At 38.1% G+C, this 24,952-nt stretch overlaps 1 protein-coding gene across 1 annotated transcript; it reads left to right on the top strand.

The window, feature by feature from the left end:
- Positions 1-3,053: 3,053 nt before the first annotated feature.
- LOC108675346 (pectinesterase inhibitor 10) lies at positions 3,054-17,979 on the top strand. The gene is made up of 2 exons (XM_018163349.2): positions 3,054-3,289; positions 17,189-17,979. Exon 2 carries the CDS (start codon positions 17,221-17,223, stop codon positions 17,977-17,979), a length of 759 nt encoding a protein of 252 aa, XP_018018838.2. The 5' UTR covers positions 3,054-3,289; positions 17,189-17,220.
- Positions 17,980-24,952: the final 6,973 nt, after the last annotated feature.

Below are 24,952 nucleotides of genomic sequence, written 5' to 3'. Positions count from 1 at the left end.
TACTTATAATTAATATGAAATGTAAAACCGAGTGGTTGTCTGAGAGGTGTATAGGGATATTTTCAAGGGCTGTAAATCTATTGTGATAGAAAGTAGTCTGCTTGCACTATATGTTATCTCCATCGTGAGCTTGCAATCACTTACACGGCATCCCGATCTTCAGACCTTGAGATGCCAAAATCTCTTATCAGACTGGAAGATGAGATAAATATCAGCAACGTCAGTAACACTAACAACATCTTCCGTTTCTGACGATATGAAGAACTCCATGCGTAAATTATTTGCATCATTTTAATTTTATTAGTTTTATCCATTCAGTTTGAATCTGATAATTTACTCACTCTTTTCAATATTTGTTAAGGGATAGTAGTGGCCCTTGTGATGCAACATATGCAATCGACTGAATATCAAAGGAAATTCTCACATTACCATTCTATTAACAATTAATTTTTTTAATGAATAATTTTTTACTATATATCTGCTCTCTTAAACGAACACTTTCAACTGCTTATCGCCGAAAGCCCATGCAGGCGCGTAACTGACGCCTAACATTTGCTGAACCCAATAAGAAAGAAAAGTTTTGACTATCCTCATGCATGAGGAAAATGGGTTGCAATATTTCAAAGTCGTTATATTTATGGGGAAATAAAAACGCTCGGCAGCATGACAAAAAACGACATGCATTCGCTCTGCGGCAACAATTAGCAATTAAAATTAATGATCTTGTTTGAAATCCGGACTGCGCTGGATTTTTCCTAGAAGTCAAACTTAATTTGTTCGATTTAAATTTGTCGTTTACACATCAGAATAACATAACTTATCATAAAATCACTCAATTTTATCGGATATTGAAAGATTATTTCATCTTTATAAATTTGAAATTATTTTTCGTTTTTAACGTATATTAACTTTTCCAGACGTAAAATAGATACATTAGACACTGACTAAGTGACTCCATCGTCAGTAAATTATAAAATTAATGAAAATATTTTCAAAATAATATAATCCTTCTGCTATTTAATTTTGATATTTTTTTATTTTTAAATAGCAAGTATTTTAAAATAAGAAGTTCTGGTTGCCATTTTTTAACAAGATGCACACAAAACAACATCACGAGCGTCAACATGAAATATTAAGTTAATTTGTGTTAGCCGAGGGCAGCTACTTTAAAATTTTGTACACCGAATCTTTAGACTATCAATCCCAGTCACGTTTCGGTGATGTGGTTTCTTATTAAATTCGACTTTATAATCAAGTAACGCTACGAATGATCTGCCAGCTCAATGACATATTATGTCTTTATTATTGAATGAAAAATTTTTTTTCGGTAGTGTAATAACCATTTCCTAGTGTCTGCGAATTTGACGACCGTCCAGGAAAATATCCTGTTGGTAGACCGTATAATCGTACAACTCGTGGGTGAAGCGATTTCGATCAACTTCTCCCGACCTAAACAAGAATGGAAGGTTCATGTTTCATTAATTGATGTAATAATACTAATTAACACTATAAGATGACACGCGAGTCATACTCTCTGTACAGCAGGTCAGAATAAATTTGTCAAAGTAAATGCCAACATCAATCGTCATGAAACTCGCAAATGTAACCCAAATCATTGAAATTCTCGTGACCTAAACATGGACGGAATTTTAACACGATTTTTTGCGTAAAGTTTCATTTATATATGTTCAACATTCTTAGAGAATTTCTTATAGCTGTGAATTCTAGCTTTGCCGTATAACTTCTACATGAAGTCGAAATCTTCTAAATTTACACGACTTAACCTCGAGTGGAGTGATGACTCGGCCGAAAAAAGGGCACAAAACAAGCAGTGGATATGGATATAACCGATGTGTTTTCGAAACCCAACTAGCTGTGAAAATTAGATGATGTATAGCTTCCGTTTAACTGCCATGCGGCGACATAAATGGTTTTTCAGAGCTTCAAGTAACATCGACATACGAGTCGGACCTTGCAATAAGTCCAGCAGCTAATAAGCACTTACGGACCTGAGTCCAGCAGCTATCTCAAACAATCACCAGTTATGGAAAGATCGGGCTCAAAAGGCCGGATCCATTGTAGATTCAAGTCAAGAAAAGTACAAGAATCAGCAACAGGCCACGGAACTATTTCTCCAGTGCCAACACTTCCATTATATTCTAAGAATAAGATGTCTAGCATCGGCATGGGCTAATCATTAATTAACGATGGACTAATCTTTAACAATGACACTCCTATACAGGCCTGAGGTAGGGCATCAATCGAAATTTGATTTTACATATTAAAAAGACCTCAAGCAAGTGGTTTGAGCAGATTTGACTTGTAAATTTGAAATGTACAAAAAAGATAGGACGTGCCAGTCATATACAGTATTTCACAAACAAATTAAATTACATTATTCTGGCATCTAAAACTTCTATCGTTATATTCATTTATTTTCATATTGAGTGGATGGTTTATCTGTGTGACAATAATGACTTCATCTATGACTGTATCTTGACATTATTCGTGTGAAAAAATCAAAGTTTTGTTAAAAAAATACGTTTCACTGTAAAATGCATTCCGAATACATCAGTTAGCGCTTTTTCGTTTTCATTCGATCATAAGTAGAAAATATTCGAGATATACATTCATATTCCTCATACCAATTCTTCTTTATTCAGATGAGACAGACTGCATGCAATGATGCGCATGCGTGCAGGTAAGGGTATTAATTAACAGGTAACTAGGGATCAAATAATGATTTGACAGATGGGCATGAATACTTGGATACATTTTGACACATGTCAAGTTTATCGTAACATTTTGACTTACAGTATGTAACATTATGCTTGCATGTCCGTACTAAATAAAAAAAATATACAGTTTCCTGTTATTTGCCTTCAGTAATTATTTTTAAAAATAATGCAACTTGCATTGAATTCACGTTGCGTTTCGTAAATTGTGTTAAGTTAACCTTCAGCTACCGCCGTCGCTATAACAACCGATTTGTGACCTTCACTCCTGCTGGTAGTTTGTTGTCTTCTCTAATCTCTATTCGGATGTCAGAGCGAGTATAGGCGTTGAAGTGGGTGGTTGTGCGTTCCATCATCTCTTAGCCGGCATGGCTGGGGCGACTTCGAAGAAACTCTGCTTACGATTTTAGACCGATAGATGACGTTCTATCATGAAATCGTGTTTGTTAATTTGGGAGTGAAGAAAAACGATCTTATTTGCCTGTTTTGCTTGGTTGAGTGACTTAGGCTTACTTCTAAAGTCGAAACACAGAATTAATCATTTTCATCCGAAGGTAAGTATTGTTGATTTTTGCACCTAAGCAGTTTATCTGTTAACTCTTCCTACATAATCTGCCGTCTGCAATCACAATTTATAAAAAGCTTCTACAATCATCAATAATATTTTTAATGACAAATCTACGAACGAAAACCTATAATTTTCATGGGATTATCATCTCTATATTAGTCTTTCATGATCACTATGAAGAACCATGAATCATAAGTCCACTTACTTACCTATGTTTGATACCATTTTAGACTATTGAATCATTTGAAGTTGATAGCATCCATGAAGTTGATATTTATATGTTCAATGCCATGGGAGATGTACATATCTCTGGCCTACTTCCTGATGTTATGTCTTGCGTGCAATGATGTGAATACAGACCTCTGTTTTATTTTAAATTCAATGACCGAGATGCCAAAAAGCCACTGAGGTGAGCTGCATGACTACCTCAGTAACTGCTTAGGTTAGGATGTCACAATCGCCTATGGAGTTAGGACAGCGCACGCGCCACCCCGCGCCAACCGCCGCCCGCATGTCCTCATCGGCGCCAATCTGCGATCTCAACGTCTTGTAGTCGTTAAGCTGATAACATTTGATGTACGCAACATCCCATAATCCCATGTATATACATTGGCCTTGCAACACCGTCTTACTGTGAACGATTTACACTTGTAGATTAGCTGTCTATAAGATTACATATCATATGTCAAGGTTTGAAAGCTGTAGGCTTGTCATAACTACGCTACGGTACCTATATACTTTTGGAGAACATTTTCTGTGAAATTTCAGACACAAAGGTAAAGGGTTCTCAAAATTAGTATAGATCATTTTGGACTTGCTATTTATTTGGGTTCAGGTGTAGATGCGGCGTTTATGACTGAACCATCGCTTGCAAATTTTTTATTGTTTAAACCTTCCCAAGTTATAACATTCTCGATGATTCTCGAACTAGATTTGAGTCGATATTGGTAAGAGGTATGACTGACTAGTCTCCATCGACGACACTTCCATTCTACGTGAAATTTTTTATAATGCGACTAGGAGGGTTGCCTAAGCACTTAGTATTCTTTACAGTGAGGTCTCCAGAATTTTAACCTGAGTTACCAAGGGTACTGTCGAGGTCAAGGAAATTTCATGTTGAACGATATCGATATGTTACTTATGTATGAATCATTAGTGTATTTAACTGCCTCTGCCTGCAACTCTGATGCAAGTAAATGTTTGGAATTTAGGTACATTCGTTTAGAAATTAATTTTCTGGAATATGATTCAGATGATCTTACAGTAATCGTTGTAATGTTGTAGATTATTTGCCACGTTTTTAATATGGTTGATATTATGATTTAATGTAATTAAATTGTTCATATCGTAGTATCCAAGTTAGGATGGTATCATGGTAAGATACGAAAATATTGACGTAAAATTGGTGCCGTGAAGCAATTGAACCATACACAGATATGCTCGTGCTGCAATTGGTCGAGACTCGAGTTTGCTACGTTTATCAAATAACAGACATTACAACTTTTTTTTCAATCGATAGGCGTATGATACCTTTGGGTTAGCCTGTCTCGCAGCCGCTCCGCTGAATCTATGTTTCAGTCATAGTGTTTAGGTCGCAGCGGCATTTCCAGCAGAAAATTTCAGTGACAGTATCGGGCTATCGGCGCTGGGGCATTAGCACTCCAGCGACATCTACAGAAATGGCACAACTTGCTGTAGCACGCACCATCAGCAGCAGTTACAGAAATGAGAGCATTGGGAGTAGATTCAATGGTAGCACTGACGGAAACGACCTGCTTGACAGTTGACAGCACTCATTGCAACAGTGACGGTAACCATGGAACTGCCAGTAACGCCAGCACTGGTGCACAGCAGTAGTGACTGCAATCGGTGCCTGTATCTGCAGGGGCAAAGGTGGAGGACGGTGATGTAGATCACCTCGCCTTATTGGACTTAGACGCCTTTAAATTGCATCGTATTATTTACTAATCCAGTTCTCCTTCCTCAACGCATTTAAAAAAAAAACATTTTTATTTGTTATGTGGAGCCTTGAATTTCAATGACAGACCGGCATGTAATTTTATTTTCTGAGACTTGTGTTGTGCAGGAAATTCGTTAGATAGCAGTATTGTGCCAGTATTCGGCGCTGAAAAAATTTTTATATGGGTCTCAAATGTTTTTACTGCATGTTTATGCCATTGATGTCATGTTCCATGTACGGAATTTTTACAGATCATCAAGCAAGTAGAAAAGTTCACCTGCTTTCATCATTTTCCTCTACGTCCACAATCTACATTGCAATTTCTGTTCATTCCATGTTCAATTTTTTGTTTAATCCCACGAAAGATTTTGTTCATTTGCTCTACTACCCTATTAACTAAAAGCACTTGTAATAATTTTCTTGCCCGAAATTATGCGCTGATCGAGAGGTTAAAAGTTAGGGCATAGGTGAATGTTCATCTGAAATAGTTTGTTGAGAAATCGTTTCTCACATCACGGACGTGCCGCGCTGCTATCTGGACAACAGGAAACGCTACCCCTAGTCACGTTAACTGCGCCCTCACTGCGCATGCGCTGCGACCTTCATTTCACAAGTGTTTACGAAATTCGCATTTACTTTGGTATGACTTTATAGTGAGCAATTTAATTAGCGAGATTAGTTATTGAACGCCATGAGTTCTAATTGGACATTAGCAATGCTCTAAACAATAGCTTAAAACTAGTACTATTTCACTACCACGATTTCGGGTGATGCCTGATTATAAGGTTTAGCATTTAAACTCGTATTCCATTACCACGATTTCAGGTGATGCCTGATTATAAGGTTTAGCATTTAAACTCGTATTTCACTACCACGATTTCGGGTGATGCCTGATTATAAGGTTTATCATTTAAAACTCGTATTTCATTACCACGATTTCAGGTGATGCCTGATTATAAGGTTTAGCATAGTACCTACCTGATGCATTGATGCCCACTAATTCCGTAATCAGCGAGTTGGTCATTAGAACAACGATTATTGTTGTCACTTCTTCATAAAAATTTTGAACAATGTCACAAAAACCGTGAGTTGCGTTCTTAAGTTCCTCAGCTAATTGCCATCAGCCACGTTCATGATCACTGGACGCGGTAGTTCTTATAGAGCATCGTGGCATTCAACGCACATCTCGCTCTGACCTTCCCTCTTGCCATACTCGTGCCTCCTGATCTCCAATTTTGTTCTCTTTACTGTCGAATTTTAATACCTTTATGAGCCCTTTACCCGTATACTAATGTAGTTAATATGAATATAAATTTAAATTTTTTCTATTACTATCTTTTGCGCAAATGAAATCGAATAATTTCTTTTTGGTTAATATGATTTTGAGAACCACTGCTGCAGATCGTCAGCCTGCTCCATGCTTATTGTTCTGTCGTTATTCCTGAGACGAACTGATCCGACTACTTTATCGTTATCAGTGTAGAAATAAATGTCTTGTTAAGCACAAGAGACACACAATTTTTGCATCAAATAATTCGTTTTTTTTTCAGTAGCCCTTTTGCTTTCATATGCTAATTAAATCACCTATATTCTCACAGAACCCTGTATGAAACGAGATGCCCTAATTTTCGGGATATAATTATCTAAATTTAAATCCTTCATAATTTTTTGGTTTCTTTGAACTAGTCCATATGCCTGCCATTCGCTATTTAACGTCTGAAGCAGATTATGAAATTTTGTCATTAATTAATTATTTTACGGCATGATTGATATCTGGAATTTGTAAAAACTAGCAGGTTAATCCGTCTTTGCTGTGGATAGATGAACCCTGAAGATTCAGAATTTTGTTCCTCCTATCAAATCGTTGTCCCTGCTAACATAACATTTTTCTCACCGTAGTAATGTCAATGAAAGAATGGCCCCTGAAACAAACACTTATTTAATAAAACGTCAATTCAAATCGCTTTTTGTAATGTGAAACTAATTAAAACTGTTTTTTTTTTTTTGTTTCGAAATATGTAGATTTATTACGTATTAACTTGAGTTCTCTCAAAGAAGTAAACAAAACAAATTCAAGGATATTTAATGGATTATGGAAACAAAAGATTGTTAAGCGTTGCAGCGTATGAAGTTCTCGGACGGAATGCGATCGCAGTTGAGGCGAGCGGGTGAGAGGTTAGCTGATCTGGCTGAGGAATGTGGTGCTGGTGGCACCCGCAGCCTTCGTTTTTGTATCTCCTGTTTCTCGTGTCTGTTCATTTTCTCACTGCGCACTGCCATTTACATGTACATCTATTATATTAACATCCGTCATCAATGTTGACTTAATATTGAAGTGTTTTGCTGATCATCACCTCAGTTCCTATTAATCACCAATCATATGAATTCATCATTTCAGCGTTTTAAGTTAAAAAATCTCTGCACTTGTACTGTACCATTCTCTTACAATTAATCTCATAATGCAAATTCCATGTAAAACCGCACATTTGCCACTTCTTTTTTTAATGTTTAATTGTTATTCCCATTTTTGATGCCACCATTTTCCGTCATTTGCACTTGTTGAATTTACCCAATTTTGTCGTTGATATATATTATCCTGCACTCAAGTGCGCACAGAAAAAGCTTTTGCTCTTCAACTAAAAGATTTTATTTCCTAAAAGATTTTTATTTTTATTTTTTAAAGACTAGATTTATTTCCTATTTTGCAATAGTTGCATTGAAACTTGTAAAAAAGCGTTAAACTTGAGGTTTGTGGAACAAAAACCGCGTTTCAAGAAAATTCCGTCCCGCTGTCTTGAGCCACGGTTGATCAAACGAGAGGCGACGTGCTCTTTGCTCCCTCTTTTCTTATTAACAAGACGCAATCTCCAAGTCTCCATATTTAATTTGAAGGCCAGGCTTGACGGTCATGGCAGAAGAATGAAGTTTATGTATCGTGGTTTGGGGTCTAAAATTTTTGTAGATTAAACAAATTTCACTCACTGAAATGCATGTTTCTAGTTTGCCAAAAAGATTAGTAGTGATCAATATAATTTGAATGCCGCTGCTACATGTCTTTTTTATGCATTCAGGTACAAAAGGTTCATTCATTCTCAAATGATGGTTTACGTACTGGAAGAAAGGCCAACGTCACACTGCTGTGAGACTGGCACATTTGTATAAGCCTTAATCGGCGCTATTCAATGCAATCCTTGTTAAATTCTTTAACTATAGTGCTATAAGCCGAATCAATTCACTTCCTGATGGCATTGTTTTTTCATTGATGTGTGGTTCAGAACAGGTATGCATCGCGTGCAATCGAGCGACACAAGCGTCGCTGCCTGGCTACCGTTTTTATTAGTTGCCGTGGGCTATTCAAAAGAAAGAGAGAGGCCAACTTTGTGTGAACGCTCTACCCTAAGGATTAGATCTTCCATGCTTCGATGAACATCTTGCCATGTGGAACGTCGACCTATAATGACTGAAGCACTGTAAGGTTAATTAATGGTCCCAAGTAATATTTCGATCTTAAATTAAATTTACTGAGGCTAAAAATTTTCCATCAATAGCAATTTGGACGTATGAAAGTGAATAGTTCCTGGAAATATTTTGAGCGTAGTGAATTTAAATTTATTCATTTTAGATTTCCTCAGTGAACATTGAAGAAAAGAGTCAAGTGTGATAATTTATTGAATCAATAATTTAACTGGATGTTTTTCCTGAATTCCTTGTAACATGCAGATCCTCGATTATCTTTTTCTCACCAACTTCCTTTTTAATGTTCTTGCACCTAACGCCAGTTAACTGGAGTGCTGTGGGATGCGTTGCGGTGAGAACGCTGTTTCATGTTCCTAAGGCTGCAATTTATGGCGGTTTGTTGAGCTGTCTTTTCTGTCGTTCTTCTTCTTAGATAACTGTGCTTATTCCTCGGTGAGAAAATCGCTCTGGACTATACTGACTTCGCGACTACAAAATTTGATCTGGGCTTGTGTACATCATTAACTTGTCGCCTAAGCGTAATTTTGTATAGAACCAGTCTATTATCATGTGTTAAATTTTTCAGAGGGTTATAGATATTCCCAATGATCGTACTTTTCGCTGTCATTATACCGCGATTCCATTGTGGACTTACTAACTGTGGCCAAGACTTAATTTTTGTATTGTTACCGCATCTAAGTAATGTTAACTAAACTTTTAACTTCTAGTCCTGTATTTCTCGTATCATCAAATTAGTCTTCTTAGCCACAAAGTACCGCTAACTTCGAAAATTAATAGCACATTAGACCCGACACAGCAGGAGGGCCAGCTTGACCTGGGATCACGCGGGGTTTGAAAGGCCTTCCGAAGCCAGCGCTCTTATCCAGAAGAAAGAGTGAGAGACCGAACGCCTTGCCTAGCGTCTCGCTGGGATGGTGGCAACGCTCGACCTTTTAGAAAGTCAACTCTTGGGCTCCGTAGAATGCACGGCAGGGCAGTGAGCGTGTGCACTGTGCAGAGCGCATCGTGGCCGGTTCTGTCTTGTCATCCTCATGCCAGATCTCGCATATACGAGAGAATTGTTTGATAGATATACAGGGTGATTCACGAAAATTTGCCGATTTGGAAGCTTGATATAAAAGAAATAGTAAATATATCATTACTACCTATATAAATTTTACAGAAAAATACGTACGCCAGAATTTTTGTATTGCTTAGTTTTAAAGATGACATCGGACAAATGACGGATCCCATTGTCAATGGATTCAGTTAGTCGATTTGTGAAGTTCTTTTCAACTCGCTGCAGCATATTGACGGGCGATGGCTTGGTGTATGTTGTTCTTCAAATGAGGTAGGGTCCTTGGACAGTCATTGTAAACAATTATTTAAGATAACTCCATAAAAAATCACACGGAGCAAAATCGGCGGCCAAGGAAGGTGATCTAACACCGTGTGAAGAGGCCAGTGAAGGTGACCTATCAAGCAGATGGGGCGCTCAGTAAAATGTTGTCTCAGAAGTACGCCTCGACAGCAAACGCACGCTGTTAGCTTGTCCAATGCAATGGGGCAGCTGACTAGGCGGGACACAAAACTTCATGACCTAGCCTTTCATATGAAATAATCCCCGGTCTTTTCTCACAAAACCTGGCTGCTTTGCGCAAAATAAAAACAGGAAATGTCCGTGAATCGCCCTGTACATCCGAACAACCTCTAATTAATTTATATATCACCAGTTTTGTTCTATTTTTGATGTTAGTCATTGAACTATGTACAAGCAAAAATGTTTTGGAAATGTTTGGAAATTCACGAGTGTTTTCTAATTCAACAATGCCGATCCCAGGTATGTATTCATGACTGCCAATCAATATACTATTCTTGCTGTCGGTAGAAATATTACGATCAGGTGGTAAACTAGAGCTCACTATCAAGGTGGTTCTTGCTATCAAGGTAGAAATTACGATTTAAGTTGTATATGATACTTGTGTAAAACTATGTTGATAAGATTTATTTTTTACGTAGAACTTATTAACAATTTAAAAATCCTACCGAGATAAAAACGTATAGAGGGAAAATGGATTATGTAGACAAATCATACGGATAGAACTTACAATCAATGTATTTAGAATTTATTATCAGGGTCGAACATTTTGTCAAGATCCAACTTCAGGATAGAGCTCTATTGATCATTATTTCGGTACTGGATGAAAATTTCAAGGCCTTAGTTGTAGAGGTACAGGCGACCTTCAGCCATGGGTGTGAAGGTCGATGAACTGGCCGAGCCACTGCCTCGACAGTAGCAAACCATTAAAAACGTAATTTTTTCCCCAAATACTTTCTTTTTGAAGTCCAACTAGTGACGATCGGATGAAGGTAGCATTTTTTCTTTTGTGTTGTTTCTCCTTTTACTTTATTTTCCAATCTTATGGGTACTGTATTTTTTAAGGGAGTGGTAAAGAAAACGAACAATATGCTAGGTAAAATTCTTTTTTTTTTTGTACTGGTTCTTCTCGTTAGCTCTTATTCGTGGAAACGCGTGTATTTCCTGACGAAATCTATATTTTTCATCAGATGACACAAAATACTTGATATAAGACGCTAATACTACTATACTATAGTATAGTATAGTACGATATTATTTAGTACTATATTCTATATATCATGCGACGTTTATAATGCTCTAAGCGTAGATAAAAACCACTGAATTTATTTCTTCCGATGGCGTACGATGGCAACTGCTCTACCTATCAAAGACGTCGTATGTACATACATATACCATCTTGCTGCGATCAAGAGTTTTATAGTCATTGGTTGTCTGGTTAAAGCGTTACCCTGTGTTGCTGTTCACACGATTAATTTCTTGAACAACTGGCGGCCAAAACCCCCTCCACTAGTGGCACTCCCACATCTTCGGCCGCGCCTTCGATCATAATTAATATTCAGTCTTTGTTTTAAATTGCAGTCAAACCAGCATCCACCCCTCGCATTCACCACCGCAAACCCTATTACTTTATTTTCTGGTACAGGGTACTGCGTGTAGTGCCCTGGTAGACGCTAATCCTCTGACAAATGAGAAGCAGAAGTCAACCAGAATTAAATGTCCGTTATCGCTCAAAGTCAGCGCACGTACGCTAGTCGATCACAGGCATTTCGACTTGGTCAAATATTATCATAGAAAGTTCATGCTGCCACTTACCACGACCATGTTTCATGGAACCGGATACTTGCCATTTTCTTCAAACGTTTCTTACAGTAATGGTGTAAGATAGAAGCTCTCATGAATTTAAATTGAATGTTTGATAAAAAACGGCTTCCAACAATACATACTTGTCTTAATGTGTGCAAAGTATTTGGGTTTGATAATTTAGACGAAATAACCCAACGAAAACATGATTTATTAGGCTTAAAAATTTTTTAAATTTACTTCCATTTCGCTCCCTGTATTTTATTCATCTCATTAACGCATTAAGTGCTTGAAAGTGAGCGCGTGATGCCTTTCCCTTCGAACTATGCCACGTTCGGGTCGCAGTGAAATACGTAGAGGCCACTAGCCTTAGGTTTGGCTGGAGTGTGGGAGTTTTAAAAAGGCGCTGGACGACTTTCATGTTGCATGCTTTAGAAAGATGCATCTCCGGACGCCAACCAAGACTCGCTCGATCTTGTGATCTGCCGTAGCTTTGTGCCAACGACCTGTGGCTGGCCCGGCCAGTCAAGAGGGATACTTTCACTGCATGCTGATCTTAGTGCTGCGCCGGCTATGCCGTGATCATGATAGAGATTTTCAACTACTGCTATTCATCTTATACATTTATTCCTCATACTACTTATACTTTTAACGTTATTTGAACTCTTATCACTACCTCGATTCTTTTCATTACTCCCATTATTCTGAGAGATTTTTGAGATTGTTTGCGTCTTGCAGTTTTTTTTCCGTCTTAAGGGTATGAATTATAATTTGCGCTGTTTTAGGAGCTGGATGTCAGCCACGAAAGTAGCAGTTTTCATGACATCTTTTTCGCAATGTACTACTTATGTTAATTATCGTACGTCCAATTAGTATTCTGAGAGGCTTGGCTTTCTCTGGTTGTCATTCTCCCCTTGTTGTGGGACGAACTTCCCGAGGACGACACGAATACTGTCACCTGACATTAAAATTGGCTGCCATCATGCCACTTAGTTGCCACCTCGTCCTCCAGACTTTCTTTGGTATTTATTACAATTATCAATTAACGGTAATACACGTGCCGTTATTGCTGATGCAGTATTATATTTTATCTGTACACAATCGGGCGCTCAACTCAGTTTGAAACACATATTTTGAGACGCCAGTTCCGTTTGCATTTATTTATCCTCATTTGAATTCATTACTTATTGTATCAACACTACGCATTAATTAAAGCCCATAATTTTTTATTACCCAAACGCGTAAGCAAAGGGAATTATGTATTCCTAAATCGACCACCTCGTGCACTAAAACTTCTGTTTTGTTTTTGCAGTCAATTGCTCACTTTCAGTTTCCTGCTCCCATCACACATGCCTTCGCTCCGATCTTGTCGATCTGTGTTCCTTTCTAAGCTGGTCTTTATGTAACAGGCGACTGGCTACCGGCAGTGCAATGCATTGTCATCTGGTACATCCAAGGGGCCTTTTTGTCATTACTTTATTGGCTTCCTTGGGGTTCACTAACCCTTGAGTTGACTGAAGTTCATTCTAGAATTCTTCATCTAACTCGGTTCTAATAATAATCAACTTGGGAAACTGTCTAATGGAAATAATATGAAAATTATGTTGGAATGTCCGTGTATTGCACTTACTTGTTTGGGATTTCTCGTGAATCTATATTAATTCCTCTACCGGCTGGATTGTTTATCTATATCGTCATCTATTGGTCCAATATCGTGTTTTGCGGAATGGCCTGGTTACTATTTTGGTAAAATTTGCTATTCACTTCCTAACTGTTGTTTTTTCTCATTCCCCACACTTTCTTGGATCCTCTCTTTTGAATGGCATTATTGGTTATCGATTTTTCAATGAAAAAAACTTTATTGGGGCTCGTACCAACTAGGGAAAACATACACTATTACGACGAAGTCGGTGTTATGTTGTTTGTTTTTATGTAAAAATTTAAATTTTTTCGATTCACTGGCCTACAGAAGTACTCGTATATAAATACCAACATGTGTTCATGGAGCTCAAATCTTGTGCTTATATTGAAACCATACTAATCAATTAGATATTAGTTGGCCTCCCTCATTATTTTCTTGTAAATATCATACGGGCCTCGCGAGTTTCACATCTTGAATAGCTCAGCTATGCAGAGATGCAAAGGTACCTCGCACGAAGAAGTGGATAAGGATCGCGACAGAGGAGAGAAAATTCCTTTCCATCCACTTCATGTAATATGTTAATGAATACGGGCCCCAATTTTAATCATTTGGGTTGATGTTCACGATTGAAAAACATCATAAATATTAATGTAGCATTATTTGTTTGGAATTACATATAAAAATATTTTTCAGAACTTGAAATAATTTTGAAAATTTTAGCTCATGAAACATTCGAACACATCAATCTGAACTAATTTTTTATTGTGTACGAGCGATGAGAAGTTGTTTTCTTGCCCCCACATATGCAAACACTAATATAGCTCGACATCTGGTGTCTGGCTAGTGTGAACTGAGCGAATATATGTTATTGTACATCATGAGCGCTACACTAGGAACGTGAGGCTGAACAAAGCGTCTTCTGTCCCTGCCAGTTGAGCTCGAGTATGGGGGAAGGTATTTATGGGGAGTCTCTGCTGTAAGTGTTGCTAAAGTTGTTTTTAGATTTTCATTTTATAGTATTTCTTTTTATATACGTATTTTAACATTATTTTAGCCGCTTTGTGACGAACCGAACAAACCGAAATTTAATACACTTGAGATCAATAAAGGGAACAAGAGCTATAAAATGTATTGTATTTGATCTGTGTTGTTTGATATGGATTCCTCCGCCATTATATTCTAGTGACCTTTGACAAACAAAGTCTGAAAGAAGGACTGATCAATCGGCCTTTTTCGCAACTTATTAATCTAATTTTTATTCTTGTGCTGCAATATACCGGAATTTCCTTCCATGGTTTGTTACTGTCTATTCAATATTCGATAGCTTTCGCTGACTTATTAGTCTACACAACGCAATTTCTTAACCTAGTTGGCGTTTTCTAAGAGGAACAAACGCTTCATTGTTCAAACTCAAGTCAATATGCGACCCTTTTGCGTTCGCTGTCTCTGTGCAAGCGGGTGGCTTTTCTAAGGGAAGTATGTGAGTAGAGTCTGCGTTTATGAAATCAAGCGACAAATAATAAGAAGCACCTTTGTGACTACATTCTGCACTATTAAGAAAGTATGCGCATAATCGCGTTTTTGTTCATATTAGGGCCGCTTATCTGTTGCTTCCATTAGATTTTGAGAGGGAGTGTGAGAAGCATTGAAATTTGAGTTTATTTTGACTTATTACTATTTTGTTTCGTTTTTAATTCTCGACAATAATTTCGAACACAAGGCTAGTATTAAAAAGTCTTTACATCTAAGAATAGATAAGAGACCAAGTCTCATTATTCCAGGAATTCAATTATACAGAAAATTTACTTATGATTTTGGCTCCTTTGATTTCGAACGCTGATTCTCCTATGAATCTGAAGCCGTGCCGTAAACAATGGTTACTCGTCATTCTTGGCGGGCTGTGTTCATGGAGTGCACCCGGTCCGGATGCTCGAGTGTAAGCTTCGTGCTTTACGAGGACTTCCGGATCTGACCCGTGACAAGCAGATGCTCTCACAAACACGTCCGTCCGGGTCCACAATCGTATTAAGTCTCTCATTGGCATGAGAAAAGACGTATTAAGATGTTATTAAGACGTATTATTAAGACGTATGTCCCTGTATTATATACAGGGACAGCAGATCATGTGAGGCAGTAGAAGTGTTACAGCACCTTGTTATTGTCTTGAACTCGCTTCATGATTTCTTCTGTTTGGAAAAGTTAATAAAAGTTCATGTTGAGGGATAGAATATAATGACGTTGATCATAAATTTATTCTATTAGTAACCAAGCTATTGTGTGCCAAAGAGTCAAACTTTGTACAACAATAAAAAGTAATAATTCTGATTGAATTATTAAACATTCCTCAAAATTATCGTAGTGAAAAAACTAATATAATGTGAATTTATTTGTGGTACATGGCATGCATTGAGTTGTATTCGAATATTTGCAGAGCCTTGCTGCGACGTCAAACAACTTTCGCCGGTGCGCACTTGAAACGCTTTTACGGCGGGCTAAAGTGCATTCTGGTTACAGCCGTTAGCCAGCAGAACTTTTGGGATGTTTAACTTTACATAACCCACACGTTTGCTGCACCCTTCCCTGTTTTTAAGCATCTCAGTTGGCATATATTGGACCTTGCTAGTGTTTGCTTATTACATTCAAGTTTCATAACCTTTATGATACACGTATTACTTCCGGCTAGTTTAACTAACTTCCAGCATAGTTCTATCAGATGATTTTTAATTGTCAATAACATATTTTTAATTTTTCGCATAAAACATTGAGTCTATGTTGCCGGAATGTCCACCTCTTCGTCGTTTGGCGAGCTTTGCATGCGACCTGTGCTGTGAAAGTACCTGATGTCGCTGTTGGCTTTCTGCTGTTCTCATGCCCCGCGACAGATGGTTATTGTAAACATAATACCATCTCTAAAAACGTGAATTTCGAGCTTAGTCGCTGAGTAATATTTTGTTATTAACTCAGATTTAAATAGACTGGCTGATCTGAACTCTGATGACTTCTTCTTTCATTAAATGCGTTTTCAAAAAATTGTTTATTTGATCTAGTAGCCTAAGTGATCTCGCGGGTATTAACAATTATTTTATTCCTTGAGGACATGAGAATACAGATATTATCTGAAGCCGTGCATTAGAACTTGAGATCTAATACTTACCTTCTATGTGAGAAGTAAATTCAAAACAATGGCGTAATACCTGCCTAGTTATTCGTTAATTACGCATGTGATAACGTGAAGTTGTTAGAGTACTTCTCGTTCGAACGAGGGGGGTAATGCAATATTAATGAGATGCGCCAGGTCCAGTGATAGGTCGGGGGCGAAAGTAGGAAACGGTGAAAGTTATCGCCTTGTTCGGTGCGGCATCTCTACGGACTCTTGCAAGCTCTTGCTGCAGTCGTGTTGGATCTTAGCCACTCTCTCATGCCTGTGTTGTAATTATGTTGGAACTAACTTTAATTTCAATGCAAAGCGCCATCAACAGTTCCTAAATAAGTTGACTTCTAAAATGGCAGCTAAGGTTGGATGCGCAACAATTTCTGTGATAGCGTATGCGACTCTTAATTAAATAATCAGTTTTCCCCGAACTAATTATTGTTATTTCTATTACCAATACGGTGCAAAATTCAAATGTAATTTTTACTTTTGCAGTTGCCGTCATCTACGACATCATTGAGACCGCGATGGTGGGCGAGATGGCGCTGCTGCCGCCGAGATCCTCACTCGATCTGAGTGTCGGGGGGCAGCAAGTAACTGTCGATGACGGGGACCTACTTGCTCCACTCTCCAGTCCCCTCACGGTCAAGCCCCTCGATGGAGAGTGCATTTACGAGTGCATTGGTATCGTACCGTCCACCGTAACGCCGTCCACAGGAGCGAGTGTGTCCGTCCAAGAACTGAAAGCCAATTGGGAATTACCGCCTCCTCCGGACTGTGCTCCCCCGCCACCTCCTCCATTTACTAACACTTCCTCAGTACCTACCTCGTGGGATCCTCCATCTGCTCCTCACGATCCCTCTTTCTTCCCCGACCCTCCACCTCCGATCGCAAGCACATCGTCTTTCTCTACCCAAACGGACAAAACATCTTTCAAGAACAACTCAAAATCCAAACACAAAGCCAACGTTTCACAACCAACGAACATTACAAATGACAGATTGGCTGCAGAAGACGTGCCTGAAAAATTCCACCCGAATGGGGTAATAGTTGAGGATGGAGACTTGATGTGCGAAACTGGGAGGAGTCGGTCGGTGATGGGAGGGGATGAAGGGCTAGGGGAAGAAGAAGAGCCGATCGAGGAAGAGTTCGAGGAGGATGAGGAAGATGATGATGGGAGCTTCACTGTACACTTCGCACATCACGGCAGGAAGGAAAGTGAGTACGGTTTACTCGTAGAATCGTGTCCAATATTGAAAAAGTTGCAAGCATTACTCGTTGCCTAATCTTTTTTTTATCTACGGAATTGATAAAACTTACTTTAGTATTTAATTTCTTATCGTTGCCTCGTATTTGATCGTACCAAAGTGAGCACGAACATGTCTAAGTGAACTCTAAATCTCGTTTGTACCAATAAGAATGGACAGTATCTAGAATAACTGAAGCGGTGACGCCGCATCTAAAACAAGAGACCGCATGCATGCTGAACAAGTGAACTCATAATTTGGCAATGTGTAACAGCTTTGACACGTGCAGTGCACCAAATTAAATAAAACTTTGAGGAGCCGTTCCGAGTTCAAATGGTTTTGCCTTTATATAAATTTTTCGTATTGGACGCAGTATTGTAAGGAATCGAGTCAATGACATTCAGTCCTGCCTTCATTACTCAAAATTAAAATAAAGTACGAACGTGATTTGCAGTATCAATGCGTAAATGTTATCAAATCCCACGCACTTAAAATCATTTGTACGCCCGCATTTATTAACTCATGCTTAGAGATAACGCTGTCTGGTTAAACAGTTATCGCTGTGTCGTTCAGAAAGTAATTTTTTTCCAATTAGACAGAGATCATCGTATCAATGTCATTGAACAGGGACGTTTGACCCATCAACGTAACAATAAGGTATAAGTAGTTTTAGTAATAATGCAATGGAGCTGAAAGTGATACGCTTTGGTAGTTGTAATGTTTTTGTTTGGAAAGGAACTTGAAAACGGTCCAAATTATACTTGTTAGGCAAACACTCAAGTATTAAAATAACTCTAAGCGTAACGTACACATCTATTATTTGTATTTTGGTTTTTGTGTAGCGCATATAATGTTAGCATCAATTTTTATTTTCTGTATTAGTTAATTGAGCCGGTAACATTTTTATTATTGTTACCTTATTCTATATGTGTCATAAAGATTCTCTTGAAGTTTATGCTGTCAATTAATGTTGTGGAACTCTTAGAACCGTAGAAGAACCGACGTATTGACGGATGAGAGATGCTCTGTTCGTAACGGGAAAGATTGGATTTAATGGTTTAGTAGTGGCAGTTATCTGCCCTCGTTATAGCAATAGCAACTCCGTCACGACTGTTCTCGAACGTCGCGATTGTTTGCCTTGAAGAAATGTATTCTCTGTTAAATTGTTCTTATGTGATAAGCCTTTGCTAGAGATTGTTAAACTTTTTCACGACTTTTTACCGTTAATTACTTTTTTAAGACTTTTTGTGTTAATTATAACGATGGTCCAGTCGCTTTATAACAACAGCTATAAAAATTGATAAAATGTCACAAATACTCAAAGAATTTGCATTAATCACAGAAATAATACGGAAGGATGTATGGTTAGATTCAAACAACGTGCATCTCTGCAGCCTCAGATGCCCAGGCTTGTCACGACTCGTACCTGGTTCTCGCCCAGGCTACTCGTCTGAAGTAAAACCCGTCGCTCGCTGACCCCGCAATCTTTGCTTCTGTGATGCCCTGGGGCAGAGACAATAACCTCGCTCCGTTACCTTATAAAAAGCCCACTACACGAGAAGGAAAAATACGTCCTCTTCGCGGTCGGATCGCAGAAGAAAATGTCGCACTGCATGAGAACGGAATTGCTGGCATTAATACATGCAGGGCATGGGGGTTGCAAACTAAATTACGAGAGAATGCTGGCTTAATGTATGCACGACCGTTGGTGTGACCCTTGCTTGAATTTACATAGCTTGTTACTTGAAGCTGAACAGTATAGACTATTTTTTAAGGGCTCTCGAATTAAGTATACAGTCACGAGACAAGTTCACCAATAGGATTCGCCTTAAGTGAACTAGATGGGAGTAGTCTATTTAAAAAAAGAATGGATCTCAGTGATTTGATATTTTCGATCAAATCCGTTGAGCTCTGGCGCTTGTGTGGTCATTGGCACTTAAACGTGCAAGTGTACTCCGAATTTTAATTTTATATGTATATATATACTTTTAAAAACGACTATACGGAAACCTCAGCGATGTTTATGGCTGTTCTTAAATAGTTCTCATGAATCTTGTGATTGCGATCAAGGACGGTCTTGAGAGCCGACGCCGTAATGGTCCTATACCCAGGATGACGGCTGCTTATCAAGAGGAAATCAGCCTTTAAATGCAGACGTTAAGGATTCACTGGCACCACAAAACGCTTGGCAAGTTCCTAACAGGCAGTTACAACGAGCTCAACGAAAGCATTTCAGGTAGTCGAGTTGAAACGGTTCAACCTGCCAAAGCTTCGTGGTTCATCGAAATAGCTCAATTTATCTCTTATGATAATCATACATTTGCGACTTGCGGGTAGGTATTTCATCAACCGAGTTCTTCGTCAACTCAATTTAATATCTTTTGATGTGCGACTTCCTGAGAGTCGTTATTTCGTCTCAAGTAACACACAGCTCTTATGCATCCAAATTAATTAAATGTGATTACTGAGAATTACAACACATTATAATACAATTAATCCGTTCACTTTAAACTTCATCCAGTAACTTTTATACCTTATTACCTGAATACCACGTATTTCGTCGTAGGTAATTATACACTACCCAATAATTTTACATTGTAGCAATACTTGTACTCCTTATGTAAATGTCCAGGATTATCTCCCGACAGCATTTTATTAGCCTATTGATGACCTAGGAGATAAAGAATAGAATAGAAGTGTCGGCACTGAAGAAATAGGCCTATGGTCTGTTGCCGATTCTTGAATTTTTCGTGACTTGATTCAGAAGGGATCCAGCCTCTGGAACCCGATCTTTCCATATAACTGACGATTGATTATATGATACGATATCTGGTCTAGCGTTCGTTGTTCCACGACTCAGTTGAATGTTCCACACGATGCCCCATGATCGATGTACGTTTCAAATAACCATGTTGTATGAAGCTCGACGCAAATTTCAATAATTATTGACACAATGATGTATTCTCTATTCTTATTCAATTTCGATCATAAGAAGACATTCTTTGTAGGACTTACGGCGGAAATTCCTGGTTACGAGAAAAAGTTTTGACACATTAAGCAACGAAGCCTTTAGTCTGCATGGAGTCTACACAAATAATAAGAAAGTGTATTGTTTGTAAGGAAGCAATACAAAGAAGGCCAAGGCAGTCGCATTGTCTCTCTCATGACAACAGAGGCAGCGTGTTCTCCGACTCAGGATTGGCTCTCTTTTCAAACCTGCTGCCTGCTACTGCCGCGTTGCTGCCATTCCATCTAGGAACTTTTAAAAGCATTCATCAAATTTGGTTAACATGCTAGTGCGTAATAGATTGATTATTTTATTGGCTAGAAGAACTCAGAGAAAACTTCGAAAAAGCGAGACCACAGCCCAGATATACACGCACCCACAAAAATCTAGAAAAAGGCCAAAACAGCACAAGGGCAAAAATATATATACACATATGCGTGTTTCTATAAAAAAGAGAATATAAAAAGAAAAATATAGAAAAAAAAAAACAAAACACAACCAAAAGAGTTTAAATACATGACCAGCAGTTTTCAACTTTATTCGCCTCAACGCGTCTATATAAATGAATGTACAAACCTCATAGACTTCATTGTATAGCTCTAATAATAGAAGCCTCAGACCATAAATCTATCGCCGCATCTGAACCTAGGAATTCAACAGCTGAATGTACTGATCACAAGTCGCGGACTGGCTTTCTTTTCTCTTGTTGTTATGTGCGTGGGTGCCACATCCTCGACCGATGGTGTGCATCGCAATTAACATAACAGCCGAACATAGAAACAGCCTCACGAGAACGTCTTTCTCTGCGTAAAGCAGAAAAGAAAATCATCTGAATCTGATATAATTATTGCTGGAAAAATGCGACAAACGTTTCGCAATAATTATTTTATTTGCATCTGAAGCTCTTATGCTTTCTTATTTTGATATTTCAGAGTCGATCCGTACCATTGGCCTTTAATTTTAAACAAAATTCATCGCTTCAAAGTGAACAATATTGGTTTCTCTATTTCCGGCATATTTTCTGCTGAATAAAATAAAATACCGCCGTATTTCGTCGGTGCAAAATGTTACCCGTTGCGTGAACAGACACTTTTTTCCTGCAACCATTACAAAACAAGTACGCGGAAAAAAGACCTGAACAGAGAGGTCTTCGATCCGTCGTAATTGAGATGTGTGTGGTCTGCGAAATCTGACATGCATGGCGAAAACAAGACCGAGGTGATCATTCACATTAATTTGACGTCTTTAATGCTCAATTTTTTTATTTAAATTAACATATTCATCTTGTTGATAAGGCTGTTTTGAAACTTGTATGTTGATGACATCATTATGATCTTGCTTTAAATTTCGTCTCACTATTGTTCATGCTAACGCCACAACTCCAGTTACTGTCATGTGTTCATCAACTATTTTCTCTATGGAATAATGTTGGATGTAATGCGATCTCTTATTATACTCATTCTGAATCAACATTCAGATATTTGTGACTCCTACTTTTACGCATTCAACATTGTTCAGACATCGTATTGATTTTATGAATTTGGTTGACGTCGACGAGACATTGAAAAGAATCTAGCTTTACAATAATGAAATTTGTTTATCAAGCAATGGTCAATCAGCCTCTTTAATTCGAAGGGATACATAAATCCATCGCTTGTTAATGTTTTTTTTCATCCTGGTGTGCTCAATTAGCTTCTAAAATTCAAGGCTACGTATGATTCAATCCAAAAATAGTGATTTTTATCTTCGCTTGGTCAACAATCGCGTCGCGCTGCTCTGTTGAGGCGCGGCCAGCCGAGACGCGCCGCTGTCAGTGGCCGGTAAAATGGATACGGCAACGACGCGTCATTTCCGCTCCACGTGAGCAGGTGTGCGATGCGTACTGTACAAACAGCTTCTGATGTCCTAACGATCGCACCACACTGCTTTGTAAATGTAAAGATCCTCAAATGACGTTCGTAAAAAGTCTAAAGTTTTGTATTTCCCATTTTCATTAGAATCAATTTAAACATTTAAAGTCTAATTGAAATTGATTTTACAATTAATGGCTTCAGATTTCCTAACGTTTGTACGACACTGCTCTGTGTAAGTGTGACTCATCCTCCTATGATATTTGTATAGTGTTTTGTTTCGAAGCCCACATTTCAAGAAATCAAATTTTCATTACTGTTCAAAGATTTTGAGAGTGAAAAATTTCGATTTTGAGAGTGAAATTGAGAGTGCAATTTTTCTTGAGATTTGAAATTATTTTTTTCTATTGATTTTGAACGATTATTTGAGATTTGTTATAAATACCTTCTTCGAAACGTTTTTAATTCATAATAATAGCCTATGCTTGACTATAGTTAATGAAAATAAAACTCGTGTACCGTTTCTTAAATTTATTTGAATGCGGCTATTTCGAATTGATAAGTCTCCTGATGCAGGCAGCAACTTTTACCACTAATATAACTACTATTACTCATAGAACTTTTTTGTCCAATATTGCAGCATTAAAGTCGGTTTTCAATCTGTGGTTAGTTTAACACGGCACCCAGTTTGACAAGGTTTGTCATGATTGCTCCCTCCTCCCTGACAAGGTTATTTGAATGTGGTGAAGATGTCTCGTATATATGCTACGAAAATTTATATCGGGGAGGAATCAATTTTGACCGTTTTCAAGTTCCTTTACGGAAGTTCGTTTCGCGATGGAGGCTGTTTACATTGTCTGGAATTCTTAATCTTTGAAGTTTACACTTGATTCCATCTTTTTAGATCGAATTTTATTGTAACTTTACATAATATTTATCAAGATGTTCTATTCGTCAGCGGGTGTTCGATGGTCACGACTAAAATGTGCTTGTATTGATATTTTAAAATGATTAAAAAAATTGTGTCGCTCCGTATTGTGATGGCGATTATTTTTTTGACGAGTGTTCTTTTCACCGTTGATGAGGGGGAACGGGATGCTTGTAATGGAGAGGATAATTGTGGCGGTACGTTTTGAAAGACACCTCTAGGACGGTCACGCACCCAGGACGGTCACTAGGACGGTCACGCGTAACGTCAATAGCAGCCGCGACCGACTGATGATTGCTGCTCGCCAGCTCTCGTTTAGGATGATGTTTTAGCTCGTGAATAACTGCCAGTCTCATTCAAATGATTTTAGCTCGGTGTAATTTAATGAGCGTTTCTTCTCTAAGGTTTTTTTTTTTGTTTCAGTGTAAATTCTTAGTATCGACAGAGTTGATATGGTAAATTAATCATGTTCAGGAAGATTACCGTAAAAAAGGCTAAACTGTGCGGTCATGCAGCTTTTCCAGCACGACGTTATGAACTAACTCGAGTTTCTTAATTACTTCAAACGCTTCTGTTGTTTCCGCCTGATTTGTTTCAATTTGTTTTGGCTGTGCATTTTCAATTTCATGGTATTTGACGTTAACTTATTGATGCTGGGATTCGTTGCACTAGCTTGTAGCTTCGTGCGCAGTCGATTTGTAGCTCCATGCGTTCATTCATCATCCAATTCTTTGTGTGTGTTTAGGTTAGCGAAGCCTATATATTAGTGGCAGCGTTTACGAACTTGATGCCTGTGAAAGGTATGTTTACATTTTTCACGAACATGTTTTTTTTTTCGGTGAACGCCAATGCTTGTAAGAGCAGTTTTTAGTGATAGTTGTCTGCTGCATCTTGTTGGTTTAATATGCCGCTAAGAGAAGATGTTGACCCCAAACCGTGTCAGCACTGGAAATGAAAAACCTATTTTTATACTTTTACACTGATACTCTTCAATATTGCCACCGCTGTATCGGGTACTTTATTTTATGAATCTTCATTGAGGTTCTTCTTTAGTATACATATTAACCTGGGTAGTGGGGCAGAATAGTTCAAAAGTTAAGGTTCAACAAGTGGCTGACAATTTCAACTCCCACTCAAGCGAAAGCTGTTCTACTTGATATAGTGGGAAATACATTAAATTGAAATTTGAATTAAATTCACTTATTGTTTTTAACTTGATTTACTAAC

This window comes from Hyalella azteca, unplaced genomic scaffold, assembly GCF_000764305.2.
Source record: "Hyalella azteca isolate HAZT.00-mixed unplaced genomic scaffold, Hazt_2.0.2 contig14211, whole genome shotgun sequence".
Classification (NCBI taxonomy): domain Eukaryota; kingdom Metazoa; phylum Arthropoda; class Malacostraca; order Amphipoda; family Hyalellidae; genus Hyalella; species Hyalella azteca.
Note: the sequence above shows the minus strand (reverse complement) of the source record. Positions and strands in the feature narration are given on the sequence as shown.

What these genes read in the sequence shown, in the direction of transcription:
- LOC108675346 (XM_018163349.2), top strand. Translation starts at nt 17,221, where the DNA reads ATGGTGGGCGAGATGGCGCTGCTGCCGCCGAGATCCTCACTCGATCTG.